This window comes from Erpetoichthys calabaricus, chromosome 4 (genome assembly GCF_900747795.2).
Source record: "Erpetoichthys calabaricus chromosome 4, fErpCal1.3, whole genome shotgun sequence".
Lineage (NCBI taxonomy): Eukaryota > Metazoa > Chordata > Cladistia > Polypteriformes > Polypteridae > Erpetoichthys > Erpetoichthys calabaricus.
In genome coordinates this window covers 86,142,646-86,161,178 of record NC_041397.2, presented here as the reverse complement: position 1 = coordinate 86,161,178, position 18,533 = coordinate 86,142,646, and the positions used below count along the sequence as shown (strand labels likewise).

The following is an 18,533-nucleotide window of genomic DNA, read 5'->3' as shown; positions in this document are numbered from 1 at the left end:
TAGCTGAAAAAGGCATGTTCTGCAAAAAGCATGTTTTGCTCCTGAGTTACCCCATTAACTCAGGTGAAGCCATTGTGCTACTTATACTTTGTGATACATTTTACCTCTAATCTGCGGTGGGTTGGCACCCTGTCCGGGATTGGTTCCTGCCTTGTGCCATGTGTTGGCTGGGATTGGCTCCAGCAGACCCCCCGTGACCCTGTGTTTGGATTCAGCGGGTTGGAAAATGGATGGATGGATGGATTTACCTCTAATGAAAAGTTAACATTTCACAGACAGATATCAAATGCTATCACAAATAAGACAACAAATGGACCTTCTTCCACTAAAAGTGTATCTCTTTATTTAACTTCACTTTTCTTTAATATTTTACGGTATTGTTAAAAATGGTCAAGGGCAATTTCCCAAACGCCTTCATTCTACATACAAAAACAGATTTCCTGTGCATTGTGGTGAAAATCATTTTTAGCATTCCTTTAGTGGTGAAAAAATGCTCTCTGACAATAAGTATTGAACAGTTACTAGTAAAGCTGTGTTTTTTTCTAATGATAAGGAACCCTTGTGTATATGACAACTAAAAGACTGACACTTAGCCAAGGTACCCCTGTTTAATTATGTGTGTGGTAATACAATTACTTTTTAATATAGAACAGTTTATTGTTAACCCTTTTTTAAAGGCCAATTGGACTGTAAGTATAAAGCATATGAAGCACAAATACTAGCTTGCACCCATTCTAGGTGTAGTATTCCTGTTCATAACTTGTGTGAAATTATAAAATTAATAAAATAAACCCTTTAAAACAAACACTTAAGTCTAAGGAATTTAGTCTAAAGACTTTAGTATAATGCACTCTGAGTAACCTAGGTGTTTAAGTTGCATTTTGTACTGGCGTTTAATTGACTTCAATATGACATTACATTCTCGTTCACTTGTCTCTGTTAAACGCCAACCTGCAGCCTAGATTGTAGTTGTGTGTGTTTACCTGTGGGGGTCATTAATCAGGCAGTCCAGACCATAGACATAGAATTACTAGACGTCTCATGACCAGCAGTATCGTACGTCAACGTCGGCGCCATATTGTGAGTGGCACTGCTGTGGAGTGAAGTAATGGATAAAGATGCCTCACGCATGTGCTGCTTGGGATTGTACAAACCGCTGTACACTCCAAACCAGATCACAGGGATTACATTTCATAGGTCAAGCTGAACAATTGTTTTGGTTATATTTGGCTATTAGAAAATTCTGTTTTATAATCTTAACTTTAGCTACACCAGGATAAGATAGCAAAGCTATGCATTTATGTGCTCAAGTGAGCCTCCAAACAACGTTTTGGCTAAACGTATTTAGTCACTAACTATGTTATGTAGATTGTTGTTAGCTGTTAACATTTCTCAAACTTTGAAAGTGTCCCAAAGAAATCCACCTCAGGAAGCAGTGGGAGGTAGCCCTTTGTTGGGATTTTGAGAAAGCTGACCTGTGATGTGTGCCGTGCTAGCTTGGTAACAGATGCTGTATCGGCATCATATGATGAAAGCTACCACTTGCTCACATTAAAAAAACAAAGGAGGTTTGATGATTCCTTCTGAGGGTACAGTCAAGGTGGTCAAAGTAGCTGAGCGTGTTATCCGACAGTCGACATTAGGGAAAGCTGTCAGTGTATCTTTGATCAATCAGTTTGTTCAGATGATGTGTTTTTTCTCAAAGAGCACACTGAGGAAACACAGTTTGAAATTGACAACCATCATTTTATGCTCATGTCTTTAGTTGTGTCTGTGTTCCACAAACTAAGGCTGCACCATATTGCCAGACTGAATACTCTCAAATTACAGAGTGGCAACACATGGAAAAAACTATGTAAGACAGTTCTGTTTCATGGAATTTAGATCATGTTCTGTATATATTTAAGTAACCATATTTTGTGTGTGTGAGAGAGAGAGAGAGAGAGAGAGATTAAGAGAGGAATGAGTGAAATGCTTTCAGAAATTATTAAGCCAATTTGTATACAATAAAATTGTTTATGTTTGTCATTGAGTGTATCATTTCACTGTTAAAAGAAAGACAAACAAAGATAAATGGCAGTAACAGTGCAAATTTCACAATTGGTATGCCAGTTTGAAAAGATAAGTTTTGAGGATAGTTTTAAAATGTGTTATTGAATCGAGCTGACGTATATGAGAGGGAAGAGAATTCCAGAGTTGAGCACTATGAGAGACGCTGGAGCTCCCATAGAACAGAGTTTGATGTGCGGTACATAAAGTAGAGCTGCAGATGAGAATCTGAGGGACTGAGAGGGAGTGTAAGTCTGGAGGAGATCAGTGAGGTTGTGGAGAGCTTTAAATGTTAAGAGCAATATTTTGTATTGTATTCTGTAATTAACAGGGAGCCAGTTAAGTTGAGAGAGAATAGATGTAATATGTGCAGTGGATTTAGAACAGCAGGTTATTATCCTGGCAGCAGAATTTTGAAGAAGTTGTAAGTGATGGATAAGTTTTTGTGGGATGCCAGATAGAATAGCATTACAGTAATCTATACGTGAGATGACCAGGGCATTGACCAATACTTCAGTACTGTGTTGCATAAAAACAGGACAAAGTCTAGAAATGTTTCACAGATGGAAGAAGGCAGTCCGAGAAATGTTACTTATATGGGAGGAATTATTTAATAATAATTATCATTATTTAATAATTGTCATTATTAGTGTATAAATTGATATAAATAATTGCATTCACATGATTCGCCAAAATCTGTTGTATGTAAATAATACTGTTTTAAAAGTTTTTTTTTTCATCAGAAAACCCAGTTTCAACGTTTACTTGTATTAGTTTAAATGGCACTTCTGCCACTCGCAATATGGCGTACGCGCTGACATATCGTGTCGACTGGGCAACACAGTGAATGCAGCATCTATCTATATATGTCTATGGTCCAGACTGTTTTAAACTTGTGGGGTTTGAGGTTAATCCTTCATTGGATTCATGAAACATGGATCAGTTTGCTTTATTAGACCTGAACCTTCACCTCCTTGTGTTAAAAATCCTATGTAGGCAGAGAAAATATCACTGTGGCTACTGGGCTCACCTTTTGACTGCACAGAGTGCGAAGAAAGGAAGGTTTTGTGAAATCTATAAAGAAATGTGACAATTTCCACATAAGCTCTTCAAATACTGTTGGATTTCAGTTTCGAGTTTTGATTGCCTGCTTCAGATGATACAACACCACATTACATTCCGGTTAAGCAATATGCGCATCAGTGTTAGAAGAGAGGCTACTTGTCACTTTGTGGTAAGCAATATACAAACAGTACTTGCGTATGCACTCACCCACTTCCATTAATAATTAATAGTAGCTAAAGTTATGTCATTAGCACAAACCTACAAACTGTTTTGAATTCTCCATTATTATTTTGTTGATAATGTGTGTATGTATGTGTGTGTGTGTGTATATATATACACACACATATTTCCAGCACCTACTGGGAAAGTTCACCGTTTAGTAAACTGTGCATGAAACATCTCATGTGGTATGGGAATGTCTCCAGCCTCTTGTCATGCCAAAGCCAACAGAACTGCTATGGACTAACAGTGCTGAAAGATTCTGCCAGAGATCTGTTCTCTTGTCATGGATATCCGGTCCTCCAGAACATTAGATGATTGACATGTAAATGCAATAAAGCCGGTTTCTTCACACCCATTGGAATTTGGGCAGAAACTGATGCCAAGAAAAAGCTGCATGCTACGCTTTTTTGATGCCATCCAAACACATATCCAACTGAACGCAAGTGATGAATGCCCATATGGACGGTCTGATTCACTGCAATGAGCAGAAAAACGCTTGCCATTGAATCCGCACTCACTTGATGCTACAGACGGCAGAAAAACCACTCAGTTCAGATGTTTGTGTGGACAGGGCCTAAAGAAAGTTGTCAGTAATCAACACATGTAGCAAAGCAATGAAATGACATGTAGAATATTACTGTGTATAACCATAAAATTAAACAAGGTTCATGGTTGCTTGGTAACTCTGAGAGATTTTCCTGTAACTACAGCAGAAGTTCCCTCCACTCCTGCATAACTGTGCTGGGGTGCCATCCTCATTGTTTCTTTTGTTTCATTTTTTGTTTGCTGTCTAATTCTTTGTTGATTGTTTCATCCCATTTGAACTGGTGCATAATGTTACAAACAAATACTACAAGGAAGTAATTAATTATTTTCTATTAGATTTCCTTCCTTTTGTTGATTGTTTACTAATTGCTTTCCCTTGTTTACTGTTGCCTAAGACTGTCTTATTTAAACTTCACAAAAACTCAGATTATTGGGCATTGACTATGAGTGAGCATTTCCACTTGTGAACCAGGAAATTCTGCTAGGCTTTTCATTTAAAGTTGAGTTCTTATCATTGTGTTTGTGCCTATCTTGCAGCAGGTTAGTTTTTTTAGCTCCTCTGTAAGATGTTTCATTAAGGAATATTTCCTTTATGGTAAGGTTAACAAGTTTAATAAAATCTCCTTATGAGCTACATGAAGCTATTGCTCGTTTTCAGGTTTTTTTTCCTGTATCGCTGCTGAGGTGATATTTTGTTCCCAGACTGATTAATCACTATATCTAAATCCATTAGTTTGCCAGGTTTAGTGTAAGGTTTGTCCAAATTGGGTGCTTACATGTGTTGCTAATCATATAATTTTTGCAATAAACACTGTACCCTTAATTAATCCGAGTCATGTTTCTGGGGCACTTGTCCTCTTTACTTTTCCTCCACCAGCTGATTGTAACATCCTGTTCCACTAGGGATAACTAGAATAACAAAATCATCATTTCAAGCCTGGTCAAAGTTGTGTAAGCTAAATGGCCTTCTAATGTCTTGGAGGATAGCAGTGGCTGCAGGATTTTGCTTTAACCAAATTTTTAATTTGAAACTATTTATTTATTACTAAAGCAATATGTTTTTTGGGCATAGTTTTAGTTATCTTGTTTGTTACGATTCAGAATGCTTAATTTCCCGTTTTACTTTTAAACAGCTGTATGAGGATTTTAATTGCCTGTTTCCTTAACCAACCATCAGTTACTAACGAGGTGCAAATGACAAAAGAGTTGCCAGCACTTCAGCTAATGTGCTTCAATTTAAACCTATGTATATTCGGCATGTAGTATCTGTGTTATTTCACTGTTTTGAAATAAATAAGAAAGAAGTGAAGGACCAAAAGGTACAAGTGAGTTCCGGATCACAAAACATATGTGTAATATTCTCAGAAAATTAAAAATCTAGAACGTGATAAAGATTTGTCTTGAAATAAATGAAAGCACTAACAAGCCACATGATTAAATAGCAAGTTTCATTATCTGGTCAGTCTGGCTTCTAATTACGAAACTGTTTAGAATGAAAACCTGCACCCAATGCATACTTTAAGGACCAGAGCTAAATACCCCTGAACTATCTTCAATTCTTACTGACTGTCTTGATAAACATTTGCATTTGAAGGCAAATATTACTTGACATGTTTGTCATAGGAAGTGAGCCCACTAAGGTGATAGATACTCCCAATAAGTACTGCTTGATCTGTACTTGTCACTTTCACTGACCTGAAACACAGGATCTTCCTGTATTTTCTTAAAGCAAGAAATATATATTATAAAAATGTTGTCTGAGTCCTCAAGACCGATCAATATTTCTTCCCGAGTAGAAGTAGGTGAGAGGGGAGGAAAATTGGGCAGATTTTGCTTGGCAAAGCTTCTAATTTGGAAATAGTGGAAAAACTGTGTTGATGGGAAGTTACATTTGGAGTGTAATTGTTTAAAGGACGCAAAGACATTATCTATGTGCAAATCACTAAGTGATTTAACCCTGTATGTTTTCCAAACATTAAAAACTGTGTAAGTTTGAGAAGGTGGAAAAATGGTGCAGAGGTGCCACAGATAAAAGCTACTTCCTATATTGGTTCCATATTCCAAGTTAATGAAGCATAACTGGGTAAACATTTTAAAGTCCCTTTCTTTCAAAGATCCCAGAGAAGAGTGGGAAAAGGATCTCTTACTCAGCATTTCAGAAAACTAGTGGAAGGCAGCCGTGCACAGAATTCACTCATACTCCATATGGGCAAAGCATACAATTATTCAACTTAAAAACTTTTATCGAGCACCTCTGTCTTGTTTAAAAATATCCAAAATATTTCAAGGTCAAGATCCAACCTGCGAATGTTGTAATCAAACTCTAAACCTCATTGGGCTATATGTTTTGGGTATGCACTAAATTAACATCATTCTGGACCAACATCTTTAAATACATTTCAGACAGCCTTAGTGTCACAATCCCTGTGTTTGGTGTACTTCCAGATGGGCTTAAAGTGGAGAAGGACAAACTATAATTGCCTTTAGTTCACTATTAGCACGTACACTTATCTTGCTCAACTGGAAGAATCCTAGCCCACCTCTTTTAAGTCGGTGGGTAACTGATGTTATATACTATTTGAAATTGGTAAAAATCAAATTCTCAATTAGAGATTTTATTCAAAACTTTTTTAAAACATGACAGGATCTAATTAATAACATTTCAGAATAAGCATTTATATTGGGGAAAAGGATTCTTTCCCCCTTTTTACTACTCTAAAAGTTGTACTCTGACTGTTGGCCTTCCTCTCTTTATTATAGGTGGGGGTTGAATTGAATTTAGTTTTGTCAAGTTTCACTTGCTTGTATGGAATGTTACTTGCTTTTAATAAATTCAATAAAATGGAAAAAAGAGATATGTTACTTTTAAGTACATCCCTTGTATAATTCACTAAATACATCCTGTAATCAAAAGTGTATCTGAGAACCTGAACAAGGTAATTTTAAAGAATACAAACCCCCTATAATTTCAAAGAAGGGAGAGGGAGAGAGAAAGATTCTTTCTGACATACTGGTCACAAGACCTTCTCCTATAAAGAACCTGTTAAGATAATATAGGTTGTGATATGTGGCCGGCCGTTCATCCCGACCAATACCCCCAGGCCACCAGGTGGAGCCCTCCCTGCAGCATGGAGGTGCCCCAAATGCCAGCAGGGAATTCTGGACAATGCAGTTTTTATCCCCAACCCTGCTGGATGCCGTGGGGGCCGCTAGGGGATGCTGCACGGAGGAACAAGGATTATTTGCCCAACGCCCCAGAAATACATTCAAGTCACATGGACAGGAGGAATGACGTGCTTCCGTGGTGAAGAAAGAAGGATTTTTATCTAACCCGGAAGTGTTCCAGGTCACATGGACAGAGAGGGCAAAACACTTCCGGGTCAAGGACTATAAAAAGGACTGTGAGAGACCAGAGTGTTGAGCTGAGCTGGGTGGAAGGGTGGCAACGCGTCTGGGAGTGGAGGATTGTGATTGATTATTGATTATAGTTATTGTTTATGAGTACTGTGGAGTATAGGTGCTCTGTGCACTTTAATATTGTCCAAATAATAATAATTGGACTTTTACCTGGTGTCTGAAGAGTGGTCAGACGGTTCAAGGGGTCGAGAGGACCCCAAATTGTCACAAGGTATAATTCCATCACATTCTCAAAGTAAAACAAAATTGCAAGATAAACATGTACATTATAAAGTTGGGAACTTTGAGGTAATATAATTATCATCTTCTGACAAACTGCTTGATGTAGGTAGTTTAAGACATACCATAATACATAATCTTAATTTTGTGGCTAATATCATACTTCAGGAACAAATACAAAACACTACATGACAAGGTTCTTTAACAAGAGAAAAAATATATAATATAATGTGATCATTATCCTAAATCTCACTTGTGCTAGTTGATTGATAACTGTGATGTGATTGCTCTATACAAAAGCAAAAAGGCTCAAAATATACACTTGTGTCCATATTTATCCTGCAATTACAAAGCTCACCATTCCGCTCAGTAATGCTATTGTCATCTGACCAGGATAATTGCTCTTTATTTTGCACAGCATATTTCACAGAGGAAAAAAATCATTAGGCGCTATGAAAAGCACATAAGAATACATTTTAAAGCCATGAGATACAACAAGTACAATGATTTTGAGAATTAGTGCTATCACATATGCTAGTCATTTGGAAATAAAAATGATCAAGCTGTCTGCTGCATACTACTAAAAGACAAGAGTCTGTCTCCTGGTAAACTTTGATACTTCCTTGCAAGGACAGGATCCATCTTGACCCTGCTCAGGATTAAGTAGGCTTAGAAAATGGTATTGTATGGTGCTTATGTAAATGTTTTATATGAAAAAGTAAACCAATGAAACCCAGTCTTATCTGATTCACAAAAAATAACTGAGTGTGAAACACCAGAGCCAGTTTTTCCATCTTTACTGTCTAGATATCTATAAGATATCTAAAGCTTTTAGGGACTGGAATAAATTCAGGAAAGTGCACCAACAGAAGACATGATTTGTTTGGTCCAGTGAATTATTATGTCAAAATAAGTTCTCATAAGCCTTGTATAAACAAATGATACCGACACAACAGAAGGCATGCAGCAGCCAAGGTCTTCAAATAAAGCTTGAACCAGCTCAGCATCAAATTTGTGATTGCACCCTATCCCCTATCAACCCTATCCTCGAATAATCCACACCCCAATAAGTGCTACTGATGCCCTGCTGTTTATATAAACCAAACCCAGTTACTGAAGTAATCAGAAATTTGAGAATTTGTGGCCCACAATCTATTCAAAGCATGAAACACATAAATCACCAACCCTGTGGGAAAAGTATTCTCCTGATAAATAGGCTAAACTCTCCTTGCAATAAATTGGAGAACTGAGATATAAAATGCACTTGGTGATACGATGACAGCTAGATAACTCCTGGCACCTCTAACATGGGAAAGTGAAAATCAACAAAGAAAGGACTATGGCTAAACAACGATGAGTAGCAAGACAGTAAAGAGCATTTTGGGATGACAACAGCTGAAAATGTGCAGGTTGAAGACTGTCATGATGGACTTATTTCAGGCTCTTCCATTTAGTTGTATGTAAAGTATGCTAATGATGGGCCCACTAGTTTTGTGCTACACAGTAAAATTAGTAAAATCAGGAAAAACAAACATATGAATCATCAAATAAAATCTTTTAAATGTGGTTACATTCTTCCAGAATTGGTCAGAGGTCTATGAGCCTTAAAAAATTAATAATGGGGCACAAGGCCCATTTGATTTGACACAGCTAACACACACCATACACCCCTACATTACTTCTAGGAAAAAGTCTATAAATTTTGGGAGCCATTATGGACAAAGCAAGGCAAAGAAGGAACTCTAATTATCACCCTCCGAGCTATGTTTAGGTGGATTTTCAGGTTTTCTTAACAAACAATTCCCTACTAATTGACAAGCTTTGCCTTAAGGGTGCCAAGTTCACAATGGAGAATGTTTATCTCCAAATCTCGTTATGTAACACTGGACTGTACAGAGCAGATCGGCCTAGTTGTTATTCCTGTTCTTCTTTGATGCCATCTACTTCAGATCAATGATTAGCAAGTTTGCTTATATAGTCAGACTCAAGAAACTAGTGTGGTCCAGCCAATGGTTCTTCATAGAGTGCTAGTAGAAGATGTTTCCATCGGCAACATCAATGACACAACACTAAGTGTTCTGTGGCAAATTAAGGCAGACAAATGGGTTCTGCATGCTATAGAAGACACAAGTTCCGCTGCAAGGTAAACAGAACTAACTGAAAATTTTATTACCAATAGGGATAGGGATTGTTTAAAAAAAGTTAACTATGAAGTGGTGTGATGGAACCCAAAATTTAAGCAACTGTCATATGTTAAGGTAACTGTTTTGTTAAGTGATGCTGTATCTGGTAATTTCAGAAAATCACACCTCTCTGAGCAAGTTACAATTGTAGTCATAGGGCTGTCAGGACAAGCAAGAAACTTCAAACTTAATAAATGTGCCCAAATAGAAGTGACAAAGCTCTCATTCTCACAAAAAAATGTCTTCCGTGAAGTGTCAGGGTTTGGCTTGCAAAAAAAACACCTCTTTTTCCAGAAACTATTAACTTATCCTTTAACTAATAGCCTTCTTAAATGGCACATATTGAAAGCCGAACACAAATCAATACAAAAGCAGAAGACAAATATTGTTAAAAACAAATGAACCCAGAAATTACAGCGCAAGCTAAATAATCTAAAAAATAGAAAAGAAAATAACTGGCATAAATTTTGATGTATGTGATAACAGAATAAAGGACTAAGACATGCACAATTCACTGTTGCATGTCAGCAAAGACTCAAATTATTTCCTCACCACAGCAAGAAATGAAAATGTTGCAATGTATTCTGTTTCTTGAGACATAAGAATAAGTGTCTGAAATTAATGCATTATTTTCTTCTTGCAAGCAACAGAACTGAAAACTGTCAAAGCTGAAATTATACAGAGAGACCAAATTCCAACATAGTATAAAAGCTTTAACATATGACAGACATGTAAAATGCATAAATACGGTAGTCTTAAAATATGTTTTATTTTTCTGACAACTGTCAAATACTCTGAAATGCTAACTATACCAGAGTAAAAGGTGGAGGAATAATAACAAAAAAAGAAGTAAGGCAATGGGTTACAACAATACAGAAGTCAATTAACCACCTAGAAATATGTAATAAAATACATGGGCATAAATGGATTACACGCTTAACAAAAGTCTTGAAATTTAAAATACTCTTTTAAATAACCAACATTGAATAAAACAGAAATTCAAAGATAACAGACTTAACTGTTAAAGTCAGTTTTTTTTAAAAAGTTTCAATTTTGTATAAAACCAAACACTGGATGAACAGAGCTAATGTAGAGTTGTAATTGTTTATTTAATAACATGTCTGACAAACAAGTAAGAGTGTTATGTGATGGGCAGTAACACAACACCTCACAGCCAGTTTGATATCTGATGAACTTCCTTTAATATAGAATACTATTAACAAGAATACTATAATTATTGTTGTTTTATCTCTGTTTTTATCTTGCCTTGCCTTTGTTTAATCTTTTTATGTTGCACATTGAGATTTACTGCTAATGTAAAGTGCCCCTATAAATAAAATGCATTATTATTATTATTATTATTATAATACTAGGGGGCTTCGCCCCCTGCTCGCTTTGCTCGCCAACCCCCGTGTTTGGTTTTCCAGATACACACTTTTAAGATTTTTTTTTTCTTTGAATTGTTGCTATTTCATTAGTTTCACTTTTATTTCAGAACTTCTTTAAAAAGAATATTTGGAATCTTTACAGTCCCAACATGCTGAATCTTTTAAATGAGGTCCGTGAGACATGTGTTTAATGACTTTGTACCATAATTCAGGATAGGCTTCTCTGTTTGGAATCATCAGCAGTTAATAATTTTTTTTTGCAAAGTAACCAATAAATGCATGTGTGGTAAACCTCGTGTTTGAAATTCTCTGACTTAAACTTCAAAGCCTTACAATATTTACATACTTCAGACATATCACCTATGTCCATATATTCGAACTCTATTCGTCTTTTCATTATTTCTCCGAGTAAAAATTTCTTTGTTTGCGCTAATGCGATGTTTAGTTTCTTTGTTTTGACACTTTCATTTTTTTCTGCTTTCATATTCTGTATCTTGCTCTGCATGTGTTTTGCGCCTACATTTTTTTTCAGTCTTTTGAATTCCACTGTTATTATCTCTAACCTGCTCTACATGTGTTTGGCCCCCTTGTTTTTTAACCTCTTTATGACGTTTTACTTTGTTTTCTATTCTTTGTCTTCTATTTCTGACCTCACTTTGTCCTGCTATTTGTTCACTTACACCTGGTCCGTGATGATTATTTTCCCTTTTTTTGGGTAATAATTTCCTTTTGTTTGTGCTAATGCAATCTTTACTATCTTTTTTTGATACTTTAGCGACCTCCATGTCCGGCTCGAAAAGAGAAGTAAAAAAAAACAGACAGATGTAGTAAAGTCTCACAAAAGTTTTACTTGAACAATCAAGAAAAAGAACGGCAACTTCGTAACCCCAAACACAACCTTCTAGCACCCTCTCCAACCCCCCCCCCCTCCCCTTACTGCATCAATCAATACCCCGCTGTCAGTCTTCTGTGCTGTACTCTGCCCTCCCTCAATTGAACCTAACAGTCAAAAAAAGGCTTCAACCTGGAAGGGACGCTACAATACTTTCAAATGTTCCTGCTTTCATATTGTTTACCTTTCTCTGCATGTGTTATCATGCCATCGTTTTTTTTTTTGAGCCTTTCGAATTCCACTGCTTTCATAATCTCTAACTTGATCTGCATGTGTATAGCGCCAACGTTTTTGAACGTCTTTATGAAGTTATACTTTGTCTTTTAATTCTGAGCCCGAATGGACGTGCTTTTTTTCAGTTCCACTTGTTCCAGACTGATTATTACTTTCCTTATTTTCTGAATTTGCACCTAGATTATTCTTTTTCGCATTTTTTTCTCTCCAACGCTTTTGAATCTCTTTTTTCTGCTCTGCTCTTTCTTCTTCGCTTAGTCGTCAACGTTTCATCTATAACGTATTGTCCTTATACACTTTATATGCGCTGAGAGCCCTGGATCTGTGTGTGCTCAAAGCCTTGACAAGAATGAGTGTTTTGGTGCCCGTGGTCTTATCTGATATTGGTTGTAAGTAGGGCGTGTCTTGCAAGAATCTCATGTTCTACGTCCCCGCGAGACGGTCCTGGGTCAATCTCTTGGCACAAAGTCTCATGTTTACGGTCCCCGCGAGATGCTCCGTGGCCAATCTCGTTCGTCTTGCGGGTCTTTTAAGCGTCTTCCGTGATCTTCACGTGAAGATCATGTCTCGTCTCCCTAGTCATTCTCTCCCAGGATTTTTTTTTTATAATACAGAGATACTTGCTGTTCCTCAAACAGTTCAAAGACATGCTCTCAAGTAAAATGCTGACTAAAAATTCACCTGCTATAAATGATTGTGAGTTTATGCATAGTGTTCTGAAATGGACTGCTTACTGCCTACAGTTTGTTTATGTTTTGGACCTGCTCCTTCCAGGACAGGCTCCCAAGTCCTGAAAATTGTGGATGCAGAAAACGAATAAATGAACAGAGAGGTAGAGATACAGACAAAAATACATTGTAACATACTGTTCTGTAAAACAGAGGTGTGCTCCAATCATTTGTGCCCCATCTTTGTTGAACAACTGCAATTCTCTTATTTTTTGTCTTGCTATACAAAGTATCAAAAGCTTAAGAATGCTCCTGCCAAGAGCCTTAACCCAAACAAAATGTTATGACCACACTACCTCATCTGGCTCCTATACAAAAGCTTCATCATATTGATTTATCTTAGTCTACAACATGTACAGCTGTTTTGTTCTAATGCCCCAAATAACTGTTTGTTCTGCATACACCGATCTTCTCATGATTATCTTTTTACTGTTGCAAAAGCCAATTGCATAACTCTCTGAAGATTGTTATTCAGCTTTAAGGTTCCTATTCCCTTGAATTCTTTGCCTAGGAAAGATTTCAAGGTACTATTTGTCTTGATGATTAAATCCATATCAATGAATCACCTGTTTCAATCTAGTTTTTAAGTACTGTTCATTTACTTTTTTCCATTTCAAAAATCTCTCTGATTTAGAACATGCACAAAGGTTTGGAATCCAGAAACACTGAGCTGCAGTAGATAAGCACAGAAAATTAATGAAGATAACATAAGGCATGTTCTGACATGTAAGCATTTAAAATATACAGTCTGTTATGCTAATACCCTATCATTGATAACTTTTCTAACACTTACTTCAGATCTGGAGTAACATGTTAAAGTAGGGGTTAGTGCTGGTGCTGCTTTGTGGATCAAGCACTTTAAGCTAGAATTTCAAGCCAAGTTGTTATATTGGTGGAATCCACAAGTTGTCTGGGTAGAATTCTTTGTGTTACATTTTCTCCCACATCCCAGAACAGAACATGTACAGGTTAGGTTACCTAGAATATCCAAACTGGCTGTGTGTGTAAAAATGTGGTTATGTGTGCTAACTCCTGCAAATTGGCTTGATCCCAGTTTATGGCTCTTTCCTGCCTTGTGTCCAGTGCTGTTGGGACATGCTTTGGCCCCCAGCAAACATGGACTGGATTAAGCAGATGGAGAATGTTTTATCAGTTCTATTCTTCATATACTTGTGCATCTTAAACAGAAAAAAAATCACAACAATGTACAATGCTTTCTGCAAGTATATTTATCCGAGAAATTACATTTAAAGCCAGCCTCCACGGAAAAAAGTAGTTTCTCAAGTGACTATGACAGTTCAGCAATGATTATTTATATGCTTAGCAAGAACTACAGACCACAACAGCTTAATGGGCAGCAAGGTAGACAAAATGCGGTTGTTATTAACAGTAAGTTGATATTTATGGAATAAAACAAACTTAGAAGAAAGATATGAAGTATATGAAAATACAAAACTCTGTAAAAACTGGCCGGAGTGACCCTTTAAACATAATCATCAGCACGACTTAATGAATGGGTTGGGTATGCCATCTAAAATTAGCAACATACAGTATAATAAAAGAATGAATGCGTTTATATAAAAGTAAAAAAGTGCACCAGCTCAGGTAAACACAGCTCTTTTGTGTAATAAAAAGACGATTAACAGCTGCGCTAAAGCATGTATCAATGTCTGTCCTGCCTGGCACCAGGCAGTACGCATGTCAACAGCAGAGGACTCGGATGACACAACCTGACGCTCACCTGTTCTGGGTCGCACGCCTTGAACACATGACATGCCATCTCCGACTCAGGATTGTCCGGTTGGGTCCGGATGAGATAAGCGAAGTGGATGAGGTCATGGCTGTTGCGGATGAATTTGAAAATGTTGTGCGCCTTGTGCTCAAAGATGAATACGGACGAGCTGCTGTTGTTGGCGGCGGGGACGCAGCGAACGAGAGGTGGCGTGAGAGACAGCAGTACTTCTCTCTGCTGGGTTGCGCCTGCTTCACTCTTCTCACTCCTTCGGCGAATCTCTGCCATGAGCCAGGGCAACATGGGCATGGTGACCCTGCTGTCAAGGGATGACCAACCCATGTACCAGAGACGAAACCTCTTCTCCAGCTTGAGAGGGTGCCCAGCTTTCTCAGTCGATTGCAGGTTTTCCTGCTCCATTGTCGCCCAAGAAGTACAGCAGTGTTCTGATCAAATTCTGCAGAGGCGTAAGGGGTACTGGGGTCGTGTCAGTTTATTTAATGGATGTAACAAGTTTGACAAGTCACTGCTCGCCCCCGACGCAACGAGGACGCAATTATCCAGGCTCTTAAAAGTACAGCCGCGCGAGGTGCCAGCGTGCGTCGTCTGCAGCACGGCGACATGTGCTCCTGGCGCAGCTAAAAAGTGTGTACAGTTCTCGTCCTTAAAAGTTTGTGCTAGCATGCAGCTCCCTCCCCCTTCGTTTACTCCTAAAAGCAAAGCGACCTTAAAAACGTGGCCGCCGCCTCCGGCCAAGTATATATTTAAATGCCACTTGGGGGTGAACTGCGACAAGTGGCAGAGGCTTACCCCATGCCCGCTGTTAAACGACCCTCGTGCTACTCTGCACGCCTCGTCGACGATTTGCAAATGCTTTTGTTTTATGCACAGCACTGAGGAGTAGGGCGGCCGGTCTGGCCAGTTGTTGAAGGAGGAGGCGGAGGGATGGGACGTGACTCGGCGAGGAGGCGCTGCTGCGTCCACACGCCAGGAGGAGAAACTGCATGAACACACGCAGCGCGCTCTCTCTCTCTCGCGCGCGCGCGCACGATGACACCCTAAGGAGTCCCCGGCCCATCTTGACTTTAAGCCACCAGGTAGCTGAAAATCCTTCTGTGTTTAATTTGAGGGAGCGCGCTGCGCGTGGGTGCCATAGAAGGGCGTGGTTACTTGCGACACGCCCCCATTCTCTCGTTAACACGCCTACTTGTAGGTGGAGGGATACAGTACTGTAAATTTAGCGCAGGGCGGAGATTTCGAAAAGAAATGTTATACTAAGAAATTGTTTCCCGGAACAAAAACTGTATGTTTACAGTTGTTTATTTGTCGCATCTAATAAAAGCTAGAAAACTATCACAAAAGTATATAGGAGATCTTTTATGTAAAAGGGACGCACACTGAAGATAGAATTTCACATGACGGCGAGTTTACCATTTCTCTGAAGTTATTAGCTTTGTCTTTTAATCTGTACTATTCCTGAAAATGTACTAACTACACACCGTTACTATTCTACTTAAACGAATACTGTTAAGAGCACGACTCTGAGTGTTTTTGTGCTGTTGGAGCACTAAACTTTAGTCGCGCAGTGCTCGAAAAGGAGGGTAGTAAGCCTGTAACCTTTAGTTTTACAACCGAACGCTTTAAAACTTGGTCACACCCCTGTTTACTTTGGGCAAGGGCTTGTTCAGAGTTGCACTTTATTGCGCTGAACAGTTTCACGCCATTGCACCACAAAGCCTTATAAATGTTCCGAATCAGGAGCGAGCAGACTCTACGTGTTTTCAGTGCAGGGAGATTTAAAATGTGTTGCTGCTTCCAGCCCCAACATAACCACATTGATTAAATATACTGTACATCATTACAATTGATTTTTTGTATTTAAAAATAAACAGACTGTAAAAATACCATAATGTAACGGTGAGGTGAGCACCCAATAATTGCTAGTCGGAAGAGAAGGTCATTGATTGTAGTGGTACAATGAAAGCAAAAAACAATTAAAGATCAATCATGGTTTAAACCAATTCACTTTATTTCAAATTCTTTTTACAATTCAGAGCAACCAGCCTCAAAATAGTTGCCTGTGTAATATATTTTTTTACATTTTTAAAACAATAAGGGTTAAAACTAAAGTTACAGTTGAATTTACCATAAGTTAAACTTTTAGATACAAACGTGGTATTAGGAATGGAAGCGTTTTTTTGCGTTAAATTTGAAATCTTTATAAAGTTTTATACACTGAAAAAAAATCTTTAAATTGCTTAATCCACATATGTCAACAGGTTAAGTTATATTGTTTTACATATTGCTGTTCTTTTCTTTTATGCGAATGACATTTAAAATGTACAGTGGATTCAGAAAGTATTTCAACCTGTTCACTCTTTTCACATTTTGTTGCAGCCTTGTGCTAAAATCATTTAAATTATTTTTCCCCCACATCAAGCAACACCAGAACACCAGAATGACACAGCAAAAATAGGATTTGAGATTTTTTTTTTCAAATGTGTTAAAATTAAATATCTGAAAAATCACATTGACACAAGTATTCAGACCCTTTTCCATGACACTTGAAATCTGGTTCGGGTGTATTATCCTATTATCTCAGTGCTGATCAAGAGGTTTCTGCATCTTGTGTCGAGTCCACTTATGATAAATTCAGTTGATTGGACGTGATTAGGAAAGGCACACACCTAACTATAGAAGGTCCCACAGTTGAGCATGCATGTGTATCAGAGTAAAAACCAAGCAATGAGGTTGAAAGCACTCCCTGCAGAGCTTAGAGACAAGATTTTGTTGAAGCACAGTTCTGAGAATGGCTGCAAAAAATTCCCTCAACATTAAAGGAGCACAGTGGCCTACAGTATATAATTCCTAAATTCAACAAGCATGTACCAACCACGAATCTTCTTAGAGCTGGACACCCAGCAAAACTGAACAATCATGGGAGAAGGACTATGGTAAGACAGGTAACCAGCCAATTGGTGGTCATTTTGAACCCATGTGGAGATGGAAGAACCTTTCAGTGGAACAGCCATCACTGCAACACTCTATTGATCTGGGTTTTATGTCAGAATGGCCACACAGAACCCTCTCCACAGTAAAAGAAAACCAAAAGCTTAAAGCAAAGACAACACAGGAGTGGCTTAGGGACAACTCAGGGAATGCCCTTGAATTGTCCAGCCAGAGCCCAGACTTGAACCCAATCAAACATCTCTGGAAAGTCTTCAAAATAGCTGTCCAGCAACAGTCTCCATCCAACTTGACGGAGCTTGAGAGGATCAGCAAAGAAGAACTGCAAAAAATCCCCAAATCCAGATTGTGCAAAGATTGTCATGTGACACCCAAAAAGACTCCAGGCTAGAATCGTTTCCAAAGGAGCTTCAACTAAGTGCCAAGTAAAGGGTCTGAGTACTTGTGTCAATGTAATATTGTTTTTCAACAAATTTGGAAAAATTTCTAAAATCGTGCTTTTGCGTTTTCATTCTGGGTTATTGAATTTTGCTCATTGTGGAGAAAAAAATAATTTAAATGATTTTAGTACAAGTAATAAAATGTCTGCAACATGAAGGGTCTAAGTGCTTTCTCAATCCACTGTATACTGAGACGTAATAGACATGTTGTTTCAAGGAGAAGGAAAACTTTAGTGATGTAGGGTGTGCAACAGATTTGCCAGTTTATTAAAAACAAATTACAATAAATCATTGTCCATACATATTTGCTAACTTTATTTTTCTTTTCAACTGTACAAAGGTGTGGCTATTCCTGGTAACGCTCTAAAACATTTCAGCCAAAAAGCACATTCCTTTTTGCAAATCATCATACTGTATGTAAATATATTGGACTCTCTACCAAGATATATAG

The 18,533-nt window shown here is 38.0% G+C and overlaps 1 protein-coding gene across 2 annotated transcripts in view; it reads right to left on the bottom strand.

Moving 5' to 3' along the window:
* Positions 1–15,583, bottom strand: part of tbc1d4 (TBC1 domain family, member 4) — a 210,143-nt gene extending 194,560 nt beyond the window's left edge. The window contains exon 1 of one of the 2 annotated variants that reach the window (XM_028799608.2): positions 14,685–15,583. In XM_028799608.2, the coding sequence (XP_028655441.1) occupies positions 14,685–15,095 (411 nt within the window). In that variant the 5' untranslated portion in view covers positions 15,096–15,583. The remainder of the gene's footprint in view (positions 1–14,684) is intronic. The other variant, XM_028799609.2, reaches the window with a different exon arrangement.
* Between the last annotated feature and the right edge of the window lie 2,950 nt (positions 15,584–18,533).